The sequence below is a fragment of the Anser brachyrhynchus genome (genome assembly GCF_964034855.1).
Source record: "Anser brachyrhynchus genome assembly, chromosome: 1".
In the NCBI taxonomy this organism is placed as follows: Eukaryota; Metazoa; Chordata; class Aves; order Anseriformes; family Anatidae; genus Anser; species Anser brachyrhynchus.
The window spans coordinates 48,728,402-48,747,062 of record NC_137694.1 but is presented as its reverse complement, the minus strand read 5'-3'; the positions used below and the strand labels follow the sequence as shown (position 1 = coordinate 48,747,062).

At 37.4% G+C, this 18,661-nt stretch overlaps 1 protein-coding gene across 5 annotated transcripts in view; it reads right to left on the bottom strand.

The window, feature by feature from the left end:
- EEA1 (early endosome antigen 1) overlaps nt 1-18,661 on the bottom strand; it is a 76,858-nt gene that overhangs the window by 17,547 nt on the left and 40,650 nt on the right. For all 5 annotated transcript variants that reach the window (XM_080575558.1, XM_080575560.1, XM_080575557.1 and 2 more), the window contains 11 exons: nt 14,197-14,346; nt 13,103-13,222; nt 12,667-12,870; nt 11,897-12,097; nt 9,798-9,911; nt 8,436-8,591; nt 6,524-6,663; nt 5,585-5,915; nt 4,313-4,414; nt 2,733-2,927; nt 1,743-1,925 (listed from right to left, as the gene is read on the bottom strand). In XM_080575558.1, the coding sequence (XP_080431684.1) occupies nt 1,743-1,925; nt 2,733-2,927; nt 4,313-4,414; nt 5,585-5,915; nt 6,524-6,663; nt 8,436-8,591; nt 9,798-9,911; nt 11,897-12,097; nt 12,667-12,870; nt 13,103-13,222; nt 14,197-14,346 (1,896 nt within the window). The remainder of the gene's footprint in view (nt 1-1,742; nt 1,926-2,732; nt 2,928-4,312; nt 4,415-5,584; nt 5,916-6,523; nt 6,664-8,435; nt 8,592-9,797; nt 9,912-11,896; nt 12,098-12,666; nt 12,871-13,102; nt 13,223-14,196; nt 14,347-18,661) is intronic.

Genomic DNA, 18,661 nt, shown 5'->3' with positions numbered 1-18,661 from the left:
CATCACCTCAGTACTGAGGACACCAATCTTTCACAGGTTCTCTAGGCTCCACAGATATTTACATAATAAATCCAGTTACCTGTTCATATTAACAATCTTATTCTCCTGTTGCTAGTCACCTTATTTATATATTACAGGTGTTGCTAGTCACCTGTTCCTATCACCTTATTTTACCTTTTTGCACTGATGTTCCATCTCTCTCCCTTGTTACCATCCCAATTCAGGTTTAAAAGCACGTGGGAAGCCTACTGTCCTATTTTATATTTGTCAGAACTAGAAGTCATCCAGCTGGTTTAATAATACTTATTCAGAGCTATCTTTGCAACAAGCAATATTTAAATGAACATCCAATGCTTTTACAGGTCACTGCTATTACCAATCTAAATTATACCATAATTACCAATGTGTTGATCTAAACACATTCTGGGAAATTAACTCAGAAAGGAGGTTAGCAAGCTATAGTAACTAACTGTATGTTTAAACCACCTTTGCTTGTTACGCAGGCCAAAGTTCTTTATACCCTTGCACAGCAATTCAATCAAGCAGCATCAAAAATAAAGCTGCTCTGACTTGCAGGAAAATGTGGCAGGTAATCTAATGTCACAGAGAAGGAGTATGATTAAGAGGAATCCAATGATGTACACATAAAGGAGCTACTTTTCTTTTTCTTAAAGGAACTCAAAACACTGAGTTTGGCTAGGACTCCACGGCTCACATGGAGCTATCTGAAATAGCCACAAAACCTTTAATATTTCAAGGATGGGACTGAAAAGACTACACTGGAAGAAGTGGAAGGGACATATTAAATCTAACCAGTCACTAAAAGCTCCCTTTATATATAGTGAAGCAAACAGAAGCCAGCATCTAAAATGGATTGGATGACCAGTTCTCCAGAAGCACCTATTTCTCTCCAAGAACTTCAGAAAAGCTTAAAACAACAGTGTCAGACACAGACGATGACTCCCACTCCAGCTTTGCAAGTGAAAAGAGCCAAAGCCACACATCTCTGCAGCATAGTATGTCCTGGTACAAACTTGAGCATTTGTTTAGCATGACATGAGGGAAGGGGGGGAAAAAGGAAAAAGGATAAAGAAACACCTTTTCTTATTGACTCAATTCCCAGAAACATATTTTTGAAGGCATTACACCTGAATACCAAATCAGGTACATTCTGCTTAGGAATAGCAAAAACTTGGAGGATTACATTCAGACATCTGCACTCCAGGCAGGTCCCTAAACCTACTGTTTCTATCAGTATGACATCTCTCAAAGTCTGTAAGGAGCCAGGAAGAAGCAGAAGAGGCAAGGCCATAGGAGCAGACTGACAACTACAATTCTAGTTAAATCGTCTAGAAGGCAGTGGTTACTCACACGCCATCAGTGACTTTGCCCTAATTAGCTACATTATTTAAATTAGTTGAAAGCTACAATATATACCACCAAAAAAATTTAAAAAGAATATGAAAATAAATCATCTTTCACTTTGCTTCCATAGGTCAGATTGCCATTGCAGAAACGGAAGGGTAGTTCAGGTAAGCTGGCAAATACACTTGGCTTTCAATTAGTGTCAGTATATCCTTTGTCCCAGGGGAAGGGAGTGAACAGCACTATATTCTATATATAGCAAAGAGCCTTTTTATTTTTTTCTTTCCCCATACAGTTTTTGCACTGTTTCTGTGTCTTCAGAATGGATACAGACAGATCTATTAAGTCACAAATAACATTAAAGTGTCTGTAAGTACCTTAAGGTCTTGCCTGGTCGCCAGCAGCTCAGACTCTTTCCCGTAAAGATCCAGTTGCAGCTTTTCCATGTTTTCCTTATATTTTTCATAGGTCTTCTGTAAGTCTGCTAGTTTTCCTTTCTCTGTTTTAAGCTCCTGAGCTGACAAAATTGTCTGCTGTTGCAGCTTATTCTCCAGTTCTGCCTGAAACATAGGCATAAGAAGTGTCAGTTAAAGTTACAGACAGTATGCTTTATGATTTCAATGAATCATATTTTTACTGCAAAACTGGATTCGTTTCCACTTATGAAATAGCAATTCAGTAACCTAACATATACAGTTTTTATAGCAATATTTTGTAGCTAATTTAGCAACAAAATTAAATTCACATCATGAGACTTAGTTAAACGCAGCGAGACCAAACATTTAAAATTTAAATTATATATATATTTATAAAAAAAAAAAAAAAAACTTTACAGTTTCCCTAGACTGGCTAAAGCAAAAGTATGATCATACAGTACAGGGCAGCCAAAGCTGGCACAACATTTAACAGCAACACAACATTCGCGAATGTAAGACATTTGAACTATTTCCACTATGGTTTATTAGTTTCATTCTGTCACTCAGATAAATTCTTTTGCTATAATAAAAGAGTTAGTTTAAAACTGCCATGGACATTCCAAAACACTGCAGAGTTTGTCTAAACTGCTCTCACAAAACTGTCTACTGCTTTACAAGAAAATAGCAGCTCTTACTTCACAGTATCCTCCTGAGTCAAAATAAAGACATACAATCTAGCCATTTTTACCATTTTATTGAAACTCAGCTCCTAGAGAATCTGTATATTTCAGCACTGCCTGTTGAAGACTTTGTTTCCACATCCTGACCTTACCCTTTCCAGCAAGACCACAGTAAATAGCTGTTTATTCCAAAAACATAAGCATAAAAGCCACAGCATATATCAAAGAAATTTACATTAATTTTCTTACAGGAGTGAGAGGCCAGCCTTACCTTTTCTAAAAGGGCAGTTTTTAACTCAGATTGTAGTGTTTCACTGTGTTTTTTCTTCTGCTCAAAAGATTCCTTTAGGTCTCTCAGCTTTCCCTGAAGATGCTGCTCACTTTTTTCTTTGTCTTTCAGAAGACCCTGAACTTCCAGTACTTGTGCACGTGCTGAATCAAGTTCTATCGACAACTGCTTAGAGATCTATATTCAAAAATATTAAATAACTGTATATAATTTTAATTTCAATCATCATTTGTACATGCTGTAGTATGTAAACTGTGTGTATGACAAATTGCAAAGCTCAAGGAGCAAACAGACAAGTTCACAAACGAAAAAACTGTTAAAGCTGAAGATATGGTCTCTGGTCCAACCCCCAAAGGACTGCTAGAAGTCGGGGAGTGTCCGCTGGTTGCAGTAACCAAAAAGGCTTGCCCTCGGCCTGCTCTGCTCTGGGCTGAACAAACCAAGGGGCCTCAGCTGCTCCTCATACGTCTTCACCTCTAGACCCTGCACCATCTTTGTAGCCCTCCTTTTGGCACTCTCTAATAGCTTTTTCCTTTTTTATACTTTGGTACCCAAAATTGCACGCAGTGCTTGAGGTGAGGTCGCACCAGTGCATAGTGGAGTGGGACGATCACTTCCCTTGACCAAGCTAGCAATGCTATGCTTGATGCACCCCAGAGTACAGTTGGCTCTCCTGGCTGCCAGGGCATATTGTTGACTTATTTTCAACTTGGCAAAATTATGCAGAAAACACCCAGACCCCTTTCTGTGGGGCTGCTCTCCAGCCTCTCGTCCCTCAGTCTGTACATATACCCAGGGTTGCCCCTTCCCAGGTGCAGAATCCAGCACTTGCTCTTGTTAAACTTCATATAGCTGGTCATTGCCCAGCTCTCTAATTTGCCAAGATCTCTCTGCAAGGCCTCTCTACCCTTACTAGGGTCAACTGCTCCTCCCAATTTAGTATCGTCTGCAAATTTCCTCAAAACATTTTCTAGTCCCACATCCAAGTCATTTATGAAAATATTGAAGAGACTGGCCCTAAAATGGAGCCCTGGGACACTCCACTAGTGACTGGCCACCAGCCTGATATAATCCTGTTTGCTATAACCCTTTGAACCCGATCCCTCAAGCCAGTTGTTCACCCATTGTATTATGCATTTATCTAACTCTATGCTGGACATTTTGTCCAGAAAGTTACTGTGAGAAACTGTATTGAAAGCTTTACTGAAATCCAAAAAGATTACATCAACTGTCTTCCCTTCATAAACTAGGTGGGTGGAAATTAAGTTCGTTAAGCAGGACATTCCCCTCATGAACCCATGTTAGCTGTGACCAATGACCACATTGTCCTTGAGGTGTTTTTCAGTAACTCCCAGAATAATTTTCTACATAATTTTATACAGCATTTACCTTTTACCAGGCAATTTTGTATCACCTAATTTCAGTGTCCCAGATGGGTTACAATTTGAGAACTGCAACCTCTTTTTTCCCTCATTAATCCCAGCATATGAGAATGAAAATGAATCTTTTAAGCATTTGTTATTATTCTTTTCTTGATTTTTGAAACCATGTGGATGGCTTACCCCCTCCTTTTTTTCCAGTGAGTTTTTCAATTCGTTCCTCTCTTTAGCTACAGACTCTGTTTGTACCTGGAGCTGTTGTTTTACTTCTTGGTAAGATTTTTCCTAAAAAAACAGAAGACAAGCAAGTATTTATGTGAGCTTCTAAGACCAACTGACAAGTACTTTCACAGAAGCTACAAAGCATTCAAAAAGAATGCTTTTCTTTCTAATGAAAATGCCTTTCTTCTCAGTTGCAGACATTTTCAGCTAAAAACGTCTCTAGCCATTAACAGTGATAAATCTAAGCTGAACTCAGCTGATATTCTGTACTTCAAGGCAGCCATGTGCCAAGAAGTTTTTCTGATTAGGGATAGTGTCCTTGGCTGAGGCTGCTGTTGCCAGCCCCTCTTCGTATGGCAAGCAGTAGGCTCATTGCTCTCCTCAGGATCCAAAATTTCTTGATGTTCTAAAACTCATGAGTAAATAGATTTGCAGGATTAATATGCAAACATAATATTTGAGTATAAATTGGGGAGAAAATCCTTCAAGCTTTTAGGAAAAACACAAATATTTAAACAACCGTAACTAAAGCAAGCAAAAAGGCTTATCTTAACAAGGTGAATAGGAAAGGAAAGTGTTATTTTTAAGTATGAGGGGATTTTTTGTTTTTGTTGTTATTGTTTTGTTGTTGTTTCTGTTTGTTTTAAGAGTAGAATAAAAGCAGCTACATATGGGTTCTGGGAAATACTCAAATACTGGCATGCAAGACGGGAAGGGAATGAGAAAGATACCTCTACCATGTTCTGAGGGTAGGGCTGTCAGTAAACCTGTATAAGAAAATTTATAAAATATATACCTGTATAGTAGTCAGTCATGTTACCAACAAAGCAAAAGGGGAAAGAAAAAAAGGTGCATTCTAAGGCTACCAGGAGTACACTCTTCTTACCATAACAGGTTGCTCTGGTCAAGTGTTTGTTACTATACCATCATGGGAGAGACCTCTCTGAAACTCAAATAGTGCTCTTGTAAAACCTCAAGCTAGGCATCTCCCAAAATAACAGCCAGTTGGATCTTGTTGTGTGATATGAACAGATGTTTACCACAGTAAACATCCAGACAAAAATTCAAGTTAGGACACATGTATAAACAACTAAAATCAAAATTTGTTTTTCCTTAAGGAAATTAACTTTCATGCACTTATCATATGTGCACTGTTTTCAGAACAAAAATAAAATCTTAATATCACATTGTAAATACCTCAAACTTAAGGTCCAATCAAAAAAGCCTACTAACCATTTCTGCTACAGCTGCTTTTTCTTGTTGTATTTCTTTTTCTAATTCTTCCTTCTTTTTTTTGAAGGATTCAGAACTTTTTGAGAGCTTCTCTTTGGTAGCTGTAAGGTCCTTTAATAGAGCATCTTTCTCTAATTTCACCTGTTGCAACTCCGATGTTGCTACTTTTATTTTACAGTCTAACTCCTTGAGTTGTTTACTTGTATCTTGACTTGATTTCTCAAGGTTTTGTTTGAGGCTGGCATTTTCCTCTTCCTGCTTTGAAATTTGCTGTTTTGCTTGTTCAAGGGCCTCAGATTTCTTCTGTAAATCCAATTTAGCACTAGACGTCCTGCAAATACAAAGCAAAATAAAGAAAAATAAAAGATTTTTTTTAAAATTCTTCTTCACAGTTTTCTTTGTATCATTAAACATCTCTACTTAAAGATATTATCTGTAGAATTAATTCAAAGAATACCTTTTCCTTCCAGAATACAGGCATTTGTCTCTCCAGTGAAGACATATAAGCAACTATAAATGCTATTTTGAGATGGATTTTCCTTCCTCAAATATTGTGAACAGAAACTACCCCTTTGCTGCTTATGCATAAATTGCAAATTAATCTTTGAAAGTTACAGAGCTATGGATAGTTAGAGACAGACCTTAGCGCGTCAGCCTACTTAGATATTTAGCTGACAAGCACAGTGAATAAACCAAAGTGTGTTAAATCACATCAGCCAATGATTCACAGAAGATGATGTGGCAGATGGAGTCTGCATGGCAGGTAAAGTGCAAGAAAATAGATGAGATATAACTCAGTTCTCATAGCAGAGGGAATACATCACTTTTATCTATGATTTTAAGAAGTAGAACAAAATTTCAACTGTAGTCCAAACCACTCTAATTTAGCTTAGCTTTATATCTAACTTTGAAAAGTATTATAACACAGGGTATGCATACACTTCTCTTTCCGCTTCAAGTTGTTTACTCAGTTCTGCTGTTCGGAGGTCTAATTCCGTAGATTGCTGTCGCTGCTGCTGTAATTCCTGAAGAGCTTGTTCTTTGCTTGTTTTAGCATCAAGAATGTCAGCTTCAAGTTTCTGAGACAGAAAAACAAAAAAGTTAGAGCCATCAGAACACAGACAATAAAACAAAACAACAATAAAATGCAGAAGTCGTCCAGTAGTATTTACTGTAAAAAGTGTTTACTGTAAAAAGCAGTCACAGTTCTCACACACTATCTATTTCATTAGCTGACCACTTGCCTTTCACTGTTTAGTTCCTGCAATTCTTTTGCTCCCCCAGAAGTGATTCATTTTGGTAAAACATTCTGAAATCACCTTTAAGTTAAATGCCAAGCAGCCATTTTACTGCAAAGTAGTAAATAAAATGCAGAAATCTTTAAAGGGGCATACACAGCGTTCAGCTTTGGGGCCCTGTTCTCAGCTACCAACAAGTAGTTTCAGCAGTTTCAAATGACTGGTGATTTACATACCCCCCAACTCTGCCATTCTTTATAACAACAAAGACATGAACTACAGCTATAAAGAAACCCTGTGCTTGTTTGGCAGAAGGTTTCTTTTGTTTTGTTTATAGAAGATACTTGTTCATTTGCATGGAATATAAAGAACACAGGAGTCCTCAGCAACCGGGCACTGCTTAGACTCTTCAACACATTGGCTGTTTTATAGATACTTCTGCTTTCACGCAGTGGCCATAAAACACCATGGTCAAGTTTCTCAAAGAACATTCCTGAGGGTTTCAGGATTTCCTTTTTTTTTTTTCCCCCTCCTCTCTCTCTCGTTTTTAATACCATGCATTCAACTGGAATAATCCTAAAGAATGGTGATGACACCAAGACTTTTACACAGAATTGCACTCCTGTTGATAACATCAACAACCCTGCTCAGTTTCACACTTCATCTAATACGGACCTCATAAAATCTTGTGGAAGCAAACAGCGTATTCCTGCATTTGAGCGTTTAAGCATTTGAGTACACTGGTTACCTGTGATACACTAGTAAAAGAATGAAAAATAAAAGCACAAATGAAACCAGGCAGAAAAGCATATAAACTAGAAAAAGCACCCAACTCACTCTAGATGGCTGATCTCCTTCAGAACAGATACACAACACTGCAACACTGCAAAACTAATTCTGCATTGCTCCCAAGACCTATATATCACATGATTTTATATACCATGATTTTGACCACTAAGAATGCTTAACAAATATTGAACAAAATGTAAAGCCCAAATTTAAAAACAATGAAGTAATTCATCCTTAATGGAAAACATTAGTGTAGCAAAATAACAAAAGGTTCTGCAAACTCGTCAGAATTATGTGCAATTTAAGAGAAAATCCAAATCCAGAAATGGAATACAAAACTCATGATCAAATTTGTGGAAAAATATTTCTCATACATAAAAATCATGATAAAACCCCCCAGAAAGGCCTACTGAAGGGCTTCAGAATTAAATCAAAACAGACAGGTAGTATTAACTTGGGCTAACCAATGTAACACATATTTGCTGGTACCACTTGTAAAATGTATACACTTGGAGACTCTAATTTCAAGAAGTATTTATGGTCCTTCTCATAGCACTTTCCAGGTAGCACAGAGGTTGGTAAAAGCACACGTAGTGGAAAGTGACAGTATAAGGGCAACATCCCAAATCTTATATGATATTCTAGCACAGAAGAAGAGAATAGGATTAAAGGGCAGATCAGGAAACACCGGTGAAAAAGAAAACCTACAGAAGTCATATTGATAAAATCCTTTCACTGTAATTTGAGCACAGCTTTTATGAAATACTACCAAGCAGTGGAGAACATCAGTTGCAGTAAGCTCATATGCTGTGCTCAATACAAACCTTAAGCTGTCCCTCCAGCTCTTCAGTTTTCTGTTCTAAATAAAGACATTGCTCTTTGTACTCTTTGAGATTGGCTTCCAGCTGAGCACAGTATTCCTGCTTATCATTCAGCTTAGCGGTAACTTGATCCAACTGACTGCTGACCTTGTTTAACTCCTGGGGTAAAATAAAAATAAGAGGTTTGTTAGCTTTTAAATAGCTTCCAAAAATGACTAATGTCCTCTGAATAAATGCTTTAAATGATCTAATGTGTTGAAATTAAAAAGGAAAATAATGTTTTTTATTCTGAGAGGCAGGAAATTGAGTGGGAAAAGCAGAAACGAATTCTGTATGTTAAACATATCCCCAAACTCTATCGGCTGTGAGCTAAATCTTAAGAAATGTGGTTTTTCCTTATAAACAGAAGAGAAATTGTATGCAATAGATGCTCAAGATCCTGAAGTTAATACAGCAATAACTAGAAAGTAACACTACAAGACTTTATAGAAAATTTTGCTGTCTTCCTGAAATCAAGGAATCACTGGAGAAGAAAGCCAGTATCATGGGAAGAGTATGCTCTTCACATACTAAAGATGATTACAAAGCATTTTGTTCAACAAATAACAACATAATTCCTGCAAGAGACACAAACTCATTCACTTAGTAACTACTAAGATGACAGTTACATTCAACCTCCTTGCTCTCCAAGCAAGTTGATTTGTTTAATTATTAGGTAATTATGTATTTAATTAATAGTTACAAAAAGAGGTCTTCTGTTTATAGCAATTAATTACCTAAATTAATTACCACCCTAAAAACCAGTGCTCTTCGGAATTGCTGGACATTTCCACTAATCGGAGCAGCACTAATCCTAACAATACAAATATTTGATTCAGTACCTGGTAGCATGCTTCACTGGGATTAATGTAAACTAAAACATGCAGTTTTAACAAGCACCTTCTAGCTTTTGTGTCAGTTGGCATGCAGATAATTATTTCTGAATAAAGACATCTGATTTTGAATTTATCTGGATATGCAATACAAGTTAAGAGTTTTCACTTGTACCCACTTCATTCTATAAACTCTTTTTTTCATAACATATGGATTGGAATTGAGTTGTACTCCAATATGGAAACTTAGATCCCAAACTATAGCCAAAAATACAGCAAGGACTGGACTCTTAATTAAGTTCTTTACACTATAAAATGTATCTGGTCCAGATTACAGCAGAAAGAACTGAATACCTATCACATGGTTAAAATATCCTACATGATTATTTTCAAATGCATAGTCACATGTTTAGTTTGTAAACACATTATTCTTAGGTTTGTAAGTAGATTTTTAGGTAAGGTAGAAACTTTACGTTTGTATGTTGCTCCTAACCTGTTGTTTATCTTGCAACGCATGTTGGGCAGTGTCCAGATGATTCTGAAGGTCGGCTCTTTGAGCAGCTTTTGATGCTTCTGCTGAAAGCAGCAATTCAGTTTTTGCTTTTACCTGAAAGACAAGTCATACTTCACTAAAACATCTATTTTACTGTAGCTGATTTTTTTCATATCCTAATTAAGTTTAATAGTAAAATCAGCATTTTTCATGTGCTAATTAAAAAAGAATTGTTTTCAAGTTTTAGCAAATAATCAGGATGTTAAGCCACAGTTCGTTCTTTGAAATAAAAACACAAATTTAAAAAAAAAAAAAAAACAAAAAACAGTCCCACTCATTCTCCTTTAGGAAAGTGTTTTTATTCACAAGCAAGGAACAATGGGAGAGAGTTACTGCATTCACACTCATGCATACTTTGGTAACCTCAGACTACATGAACATAAAATCGTTAAAAGAGAAAGAAATTAGTAAAACATGCTTCCACATGTATATTTTTCTCTGTGCCTATCTGCAGGGAGCAACTTCCTACTCTTCCAAAAATACCTAACTAGCTAAAAATCTATAGGGCAGGTGTGTAGCCTGAGATATACAGCCCAGATATTGTAGCGAAGCCCAGCAAAAACATCAGAGCTACATCACAAGAACGTACTTAGTAACACTAATTAAAAAGACATCCCAGTGTATTAATCCAACAACAGCAGTACTATGTGCACCAAGTGTATCTATCTAGGAACATAACTGCTAAACTTCTGAACAAGTGTTGTTTATTCTTTATGATATCTGAACATAATTCACAGAATCACAGAATTGTAGGAAGGGACCTCGAGAGATCATCGGGTCCAACCCCCCTGCCAAAGCATGTTCCCTAGAGCAGGTTGCCCAGGTAGGCATCCGGACGGGCCTTGAATATCTCCAGAGAAGGGGACTCCACAACCTCTCTGGGCAGCCTGTTCCAGTGCTCCGTCACCCTCACCGTGAAGAAGTTCTTTTGCATGTTAGCGTGGAACTTCCTGTGCTCCATTTTGTGGCCATTGCCCCTTGTCCTGTCCCCACAAACCACTGAAAAGAGGTTGGCCATATCCCTGTCTCCCACACCTCAGGTATTTATAAACATTGATAAGATCCCCTTTCAGTCTTCTTTTCTCCAGGCTGAACAGACCCAGGTCTCTCAGCCTTTCTTCATAGGGAAGATGCTCCAGGCCCCGTATCATCTTTGTGGCCCTCCGCTGGACTCTTTCCAGGAGATCCCTGTCTTTTTTGTACCAGGGAGCCCAGAACTGGACACAGTACTCCAGGTGAGGCCTGACCAGGGCGGAGTAGAGGGGTAGGACCACCTCCCTTGACCTGCTGGCCACGCTCCTTTTAATGCACGCCAGGATCCCACTGGCCCTCTTGGCCACCAAGGCACACTGCTGGCTCATGGTCAACCTATTGTTCACCAGGACCCCCAGGTCCTTCTCCTCAGAGCTCCTCTCCAGCAGGTCGCCCCCCTCCCTGTACTGATAATTAGCTGATTTTAGCTTACGCAGCACTTAGAAGGAGAGTCCACCTTGACTCTATACTGTGGGTTTTACTTGTTTAGTTCAATTAAATTGACAAAAAGGCAGCCTGCAATTTTTTGTTTGCTTGTTTTTGATAAAAGCCACCAGCATAGAAAGTTTCTAGGCAACAGCAAGATCTTAATGACTTAGACTGACTCTGGTGCACAGAATCCAGAACAGGTAAAAGAAGTTTTGTGGATATCTGAATATTATGAAAAATTATGAATACATAAATGAATTATGAATACACCATTATGAATACAAAAAAGATGCTCAAGGACAAGTTTGCACAACTTGATTATAAACTCCGACCATCACCACCACAGAACACCCACCCAAAAAAGAAAGAAAAAAAAAATCACACCAACCTTGCCATCTATTCCTATTCTGAATCCACTTACATCCTCAAGTTTATCTGCCTTATTCTACTTCATTCTACTTCATTTGTCTGTTAGTAGAAACATGCAATTTTTCCCAAATTGTTTGTACATTCTCTGGAGAGAATACAGAAATCACAGACAGGATTTATCATCACCAGGCAGAACAGAGTTCCATTACCTGTACATCAAGTTGTGATACTTTCTCTTTACTTTCATTTAGCTGGCTGCTCAGCTCAGTGATATTTGCTTCCAGGGAAAGCACACGGTCTTGAGCAGCTCTTAGATGCACCTTCTGCTCCTGCACTTGCTCATGCAAATTTTCTTGGGCTTGTTTATGACTTTCTGACTGATTCTTCAGCTTCTCTGTCAGCTGAGTTACCTGCAGAGAAAAAAGGAGGTAAATAGAAGAAAAGACTGGAATAGGATGACCAAAAATGTCATAAACCTGCTGAATTCTAGGGCATCTTATCATGGCTTTGAAGTCCCAACTTTAACTATTACAATGAAGCTATATTGCACGCAATATCAGTTTGAATAGGGTACCAGTTGAAAACTGAAGCAAAGTGACTGGTCAATTTGGCCATACAGTAACAAAAACAACACGCTGAAGAAACAACAGACTGAATTTTGGTGTTGAAAGCAGGAATTACACCTATTTTTAAAATAAGAGAAACAAACGTGTATGTATCCATTTTTTTTAAGCATATATTGCCAGCATGTTTACATAGGAAACATCTAGGAATTCCTTCCTCTTTGCTGATAGCAAGGAGGTCACCAAAGCACACATACTGTGAAATTTAAGCAGTAAAAACTTCACAGTATCAAAGAAACAGCAAACAATGTATAGAAAAGACCAATGCCATATTTAATGAAACAGAAAGAAAACAAAAAGAAAGAAAAAAAGATGCAATAATGAGAGAAAAAAGAAAGAGGTCTCTGAGTTCTTACCTGTATCTGCAATGCATGATTTTTCTCTTGTAGCTGGTTAAGAACTGCAGTTTCTCCTTCACCAGCCTGAATTTTTGCATACAAGTCCTCTCTTTCCTTTTCAAGTAGAGAGATATTTTCCTTACTCTTTTGAAGCAAGGCCTCAAGATTTTGAATTTTTTGGTCCTTATCTCCAATTTGCCGTAGTACTTGCTCCAAATCATTCTAGAAAATCACATATTAGTTTCCTTAGTTATAGCAACCTTAGAAGTTATTCCTAACGCATAAAATGTTGGATAAATTTATTAAACATCCTCTGTATATTCTGTTCAAAAATTTACATATGAAATTATTGAAACTACTATGAAGTCATGCAAGCCACTTTTACAGAGAAAATGCATTGAAAATAATGAAATTCTGAAATACACTTTCACATGAGGATATATAACTATGTTACCTGGGCTTCTCGTAGCTTTGATGTTGTGTTTTGTTGAAGTGTCTGGTGTTCCTGGTGCTGTTGTTTTGCCTTATCTAACTGATGTTGCAATTCCGTGGAATTTGCCACTTTTTCCTTCAGCTGGGAAAAAAAGAGGCTAATGAATGATCAAGCACCATTCAGTATTTTCATAGCATTCTATGTTTACTCTAGTGTCAGAAGAGTCTACTCTAAACATAAATATTTGAAAACTGGTATAAAAACAGAACTAGGTGATGCTAAGTTATAGAATCAAAACCTAACTGACGCATTCCTTATTATTAATAGGTAAGATCTGATATCATAAGCAAGAACTATGACACTATCAGACATATACGTATTTTAGTTCTCAAAAATATAAAAGATAAATAGAGAATTTAGCATGTTTTTTTTTTTTCCAACAGTTAAGGTATAACATGACTAACAATATAGGTACCCATAAAACAAACAGCATTATTATTATTATTAGCAGTTTTAGTAGAAACTTCAGTTTAGTAGCATTTCCACTTTTATACTGTTCAAGGCTTTACGAATTAGCTACAGAAAAGCTTTAAAGCTTTGACAACATACCACTCACATATTTGGCCAATCCCCATAGAGGTAGCAGAAAATCAGCAACATATACAAGATGTTCGTTAAAATAAATGAAAATTAATAAAATAAGCAAGTTCTACCCATCCACCCCACACAGTTTATTAACTATCAACGGTTATCATTAGTTTTGGGTTTCATCCCACAGCATCTATACAGAAAACATTACTCATATGGGCTTCGGTGCACCTACGTCTTTCATAGAATCCTTACACAAAGCTCATAAATGCAAAAGAAAAATCTTTCATTCCCCTCCAAAGCACCATGAAAATACATGCATGAGACGAGCATTTAGCCTTACAAAATCTGTAATACAAACGATATTTAGGCAGATATTCACAATTTCACTGTAAGTAAATTTCAACAATATTAGTCGAATGAAATTCTCATAAGGACACATTTTATAAACTGCAACAAAATAACGTGAGTATATAAAGGCTATTATCAGAAACAGTATAAATCAGAGCCTGCAGAAAATGTCCTACCTGCTCTTCAGCACGAGAAAGCTTTAATTGCAGATCAGCCACCTGCTGTTCTTTGTCCATTAACTTTTCACTGGAGAGCTGCCTCTGTTCCTTAAGCCGCCCATGTGCCTCCCCTAGCTGGCGCTCAGTTTCTAGAAGTTTACTGTGCAACTGCAAAAAAAAAAAATCCATTTTTTCAGTCATTCTTTGGCACAAAGTCAGTCTAAAATACAGGACTGTTGGCTGTTTGAAATAAATTTTCATTACTCAGATTAAAATAACTACATGAACTCCTGAATTCATGCATGTACGTCATATTCGTCAGAAGCACAAGTCACATTATAGAACAGCATCAACTACACAAGCATAAACAAATATTCAAAGCAGTAGGTAAGGGGGACCCAGAAAAATCCTTTTACCTACAAAAGCCCTTCCATATGAGCTACAGAGATTTAACAGAAAAACAAATAGGGTAATCCTTCTAATACTATCAAGGAAAATAGTAATGCTTAGAGCGATCTCACCTTACATTTCAGTCATGTAGATCCAGTGGCAGAAACACTGTGTCTTTACCTGCTGCACTGGCTCCAACAACACACAGTTCTGCATTGCTAGACTAGTAAGAGTTGTTAGGCACATCAATGGCATTCATTCTCTGCTGAGAAGACATGCGTGAACCTTCACTGTAGGGTACACAGTAACTTGGGTGGTTTATATTCCAGCAATTCCCAGCAGCAGAGAGTAAGAAGGGGAAGTGCTCTTCCAGCTGAAAATAATCTCCCTTGTAATTTTGGGGGTCACCAAAAGCAGTACTGCACCATCTTTAAAGTGCAAGAATGGCCTTATACAATTTACTGTTATAAAAAGCTTGCTCCATAAAATCAATTTTTGTTCCCTTTGGGTTATCTCCTACCTACTTTCACATTAACAAATTTATGGGTACACAAATGAACTTTCAACTTAATGCAAAAACAAGGAGTGAATCAGACCCTACAGCACAGCAAGAAGTTTCTACAAGCTGTCAGGATTAATGAAGCTTGTTTTCCTATTAATGTATGTCCAAGACCTTTGTACCATTCACCTTGTACCTCCAGGCCCTCCCTCTGATATTCCTAAGCCCTTTTCATGCCTACCTCAAATTCTTACTAGTACCTAGGCAAAAGGCAGCACGACCTTGTTGCTCGCTGCAAGCTACCACTTGTTGACTGGCTGGCCATATATGCACACCAGCTGGCTGCCTGGTGGGACAGAAAAAAGGAACAGGGCTTTTGGTAACATTAAATCTCCCCCCAGGCATGGAGGGGGTGAGACACAAACATAAGTCTCCCTCCTTCACTCAGCTGTTTGTTTCCACAAAGATTTAACACTGAAGAACCTAATGCTGAAGACCTTTGCACCATCTGTCAAAATTGGCCGAAGTTATCAAACAGTGCAAAAGTTGCAGGCGATGGAGACAGAGAAACAAATTTGTTTATAGGTCCACAATCACCAACACTGCAGATGAAAAGCTGCTTGGCATGTGGCTGAGATACTGATTCCCCACTGTGACTGCACAGTTATGAGAGGCAGAAAAAGAGAGAGGACAGGGCATGGAAAGAGACCATACCGGTAATCAAGAACATTTGTCTTTTTCTGCAGGAATTGCTGAATTATCGATACTTCCTCACTAAAAGTATGAAAAAGAGCAAAGGAAAAAACATCTATCAAAGAAAAGGTGCAATGAGATGGCTACAGAGTTCACGGTTATGCTGATACTGAGAGAGAAAATATTTGGAAAGGAGGAAATCAGCAAACAACATTCTACAAAAGTCACTTTTACTGTAGGTACACTGAGAAATAACTTGCAATCAGTCAGTAAGTTAACAGATGAATGTTAAGTTACAGATGCTACTGTGTGTTTTAAATTGTTACTGGCCATATATGCAAGTTATGACCTCAAAAAAAGATAACAGCCATTAACCACTAATAACTTCTCTAGCAGGTCATTTATGAAACATAAGAGTACCCATAAAGTCTTGTCATTTTTCCCCTTTGTGAAACACTTGAGCAAAATACTTATGCTATATGACATTCTGGTTTAGTTTAACAAAAAAATAAATTTGCAAAAGCCAAGTATGTTACATGTTTGTAACGACAATAAAATTCATGAGGATCTGAAGTCTTTGTAATGACATTAAGTAAACAGAACCACAAAACCCAGAATTAACTTGTATTACAGAATGCAAAAATCAGATTTAGCTATAAAGAAGGAAATATTTCGACTTTAAAAGATACAATCTTGAAAAGATTAAAATTTGCCTCAACAATGGTAACTGTATTTATTAGTAGCTAGCATCTCTTCTAGATCAAAGGAGTTCCTATTTCCCTGTGCGAGCCTCTTCCCATCCCAGTGCTGGAACCAACGCCATCATCAGAGCTTCCTTCCACTGTGAAGATCGCTTCCATCAGGTCACCCAAATTCTAAAATCAGCACTCAGAAAGGGGCACATCAAACTGAAAAACTATTCCGTCTTTCCAGAACAAAAAAAAAATGCATCTCACCTCTTCCTGTTACTCAAAGAATCAAAATACAAGTCTGCTTTTCTTGAATATGTATCAGCTTTCTTACTATTACTTAAGACAGAAAGCCTGTGAGCAATGACAATTGCTCAATGAAGACTGTGGGATAAAAATTGGTAACATTTAGAGAATCCCAGCTGCTGGCTAGAACAGCAGTTAGGCGGGTTAGCTCTTTGCAGAAGTACATCGGTACCAGGACCTGCATCTATCTAATGGATTTTTGAGAAGACAGCAGATTCTTTGAAAGCGTGGTTTGAGTAAATACCTCTGTATCTGTCCTCATAAAAAGCATTTCACTGTGACAACATAAGCTATTAGACTACGTCTGTAAAAAAGTAATTCCACTGAAGTAATATGTGAACAAATAAGAAAAATTTATTTTCTCCATGATAGTAGTTACTTGTTTGGAGGGACAGAGAAAAAAAAATTTTGCTTGGTTTCAATCCTGATTTTACACTATGTAAAATGAATGTGTGAATGGCTTCTTTCCTCAACTGTTCTTTTACAGCACAGTTCTAAAACACACCCTGAGATCCAGCAGCTTGTTAAGGTTTTCATTCTTACACTGACTTCCTTCCCAGTGGTATCCCCAGAGAATGTGTGAGGCCTGCATTTCCTTTCAGAGGAATTCATTCAGCCATGCATCATGCACAATCTTCCTTCATCTGCCCACCTCAAAAATCCCTCTCCAAATGCCCTAACAATCTGAAGCCAAATTTCAACACTAATTTTTTTATTTGCTTCTGAAGCTTGCATATGTGTTGCCTAGACAGACTGAGGCATTTTTACCAACGAAGATTCCTAAGCAGATGACTAAGCAGAATACAGCTCTCTCTTCCTTCTCCCACCAAAAAAAGACTGATGGGAGAAGGAAAGACACTTTGGGGATGTCATAAATAGATAAATGATGTTCTGTACAGTTTATTTTCTTGAAAAATAAACTACACGTACAGAGCTTGCAACTTTGACAAAGGATTGAAAACTAAGAAACACTCACTTGAAAGTAATAAATTTATAGCAAAAGTTTAAAATGAAGTGCTTCATCCTAAAAAAAAAAAAATAATTCTATCTTAGAACTGAACATGACTCCTGATGTGCAAATTTTCTTCAGTCTAATGTACTACTCCTCAAGACACTAGATAAAACAGAGTGAAGGTAGCCTCAAAAGTCAGCATGCTCAATGTTGTATGAAAGTCTTGCTTCCGTAACTCATCGTACACAGCAGAATAATATGCAGATAGTGGAGGCATGACTGTTCTGGGTGTTCTCATAGCCACAGACAACACAAAGAGAATGTGTTGGTGGATAGGTGCAAGGGAAGCAACATTAAGACCTTATTATCCCTGCTCTTCACCCTAAGTATTCTCTACGACATTCGCTATTCAATTTTAAAACAAATCAAGCAATTGTTCAGTTCTAATGTAAAAAGAGGACTTTCACTTTTTTCACACTTCCTATGGAGTAGTTTGACTTCAAGTAGTAATCTTACTACTTCTGATACTCTACCTGATTTTTTTTTTCATAGCCTCAACTCCTTAGAGATTCAGCTATATTACTGAACCAAAATAAATAATCTTGCTGACTTCTTAGGAGTTGCCCATTACCATATTTTCCACGGAAACTCAGTATTCTGGGCTGCATTCTCATTTGACAATACACCCCTTATTTCAGGGAATTTTATGCCCTTTTCATCAACAAAAAAAAAGCAGAGGGAAAAAGATGGAGGATGAAGAAAGAGTTCATTTAACACCATAAGAGAAGGAGAATGAACAAGAAATCTGTTTCACTAAATAAATAAAATCTTATTTATTCATATGCAAGAGAGTCCTGTAAATTCTCAGAACACAAGAATTAAGCTACATCTTCAAAATTGAAAGCTATTTGTGTAAAGACAGGTAACTAGAACAGAACTAGAACAGAAATCTAG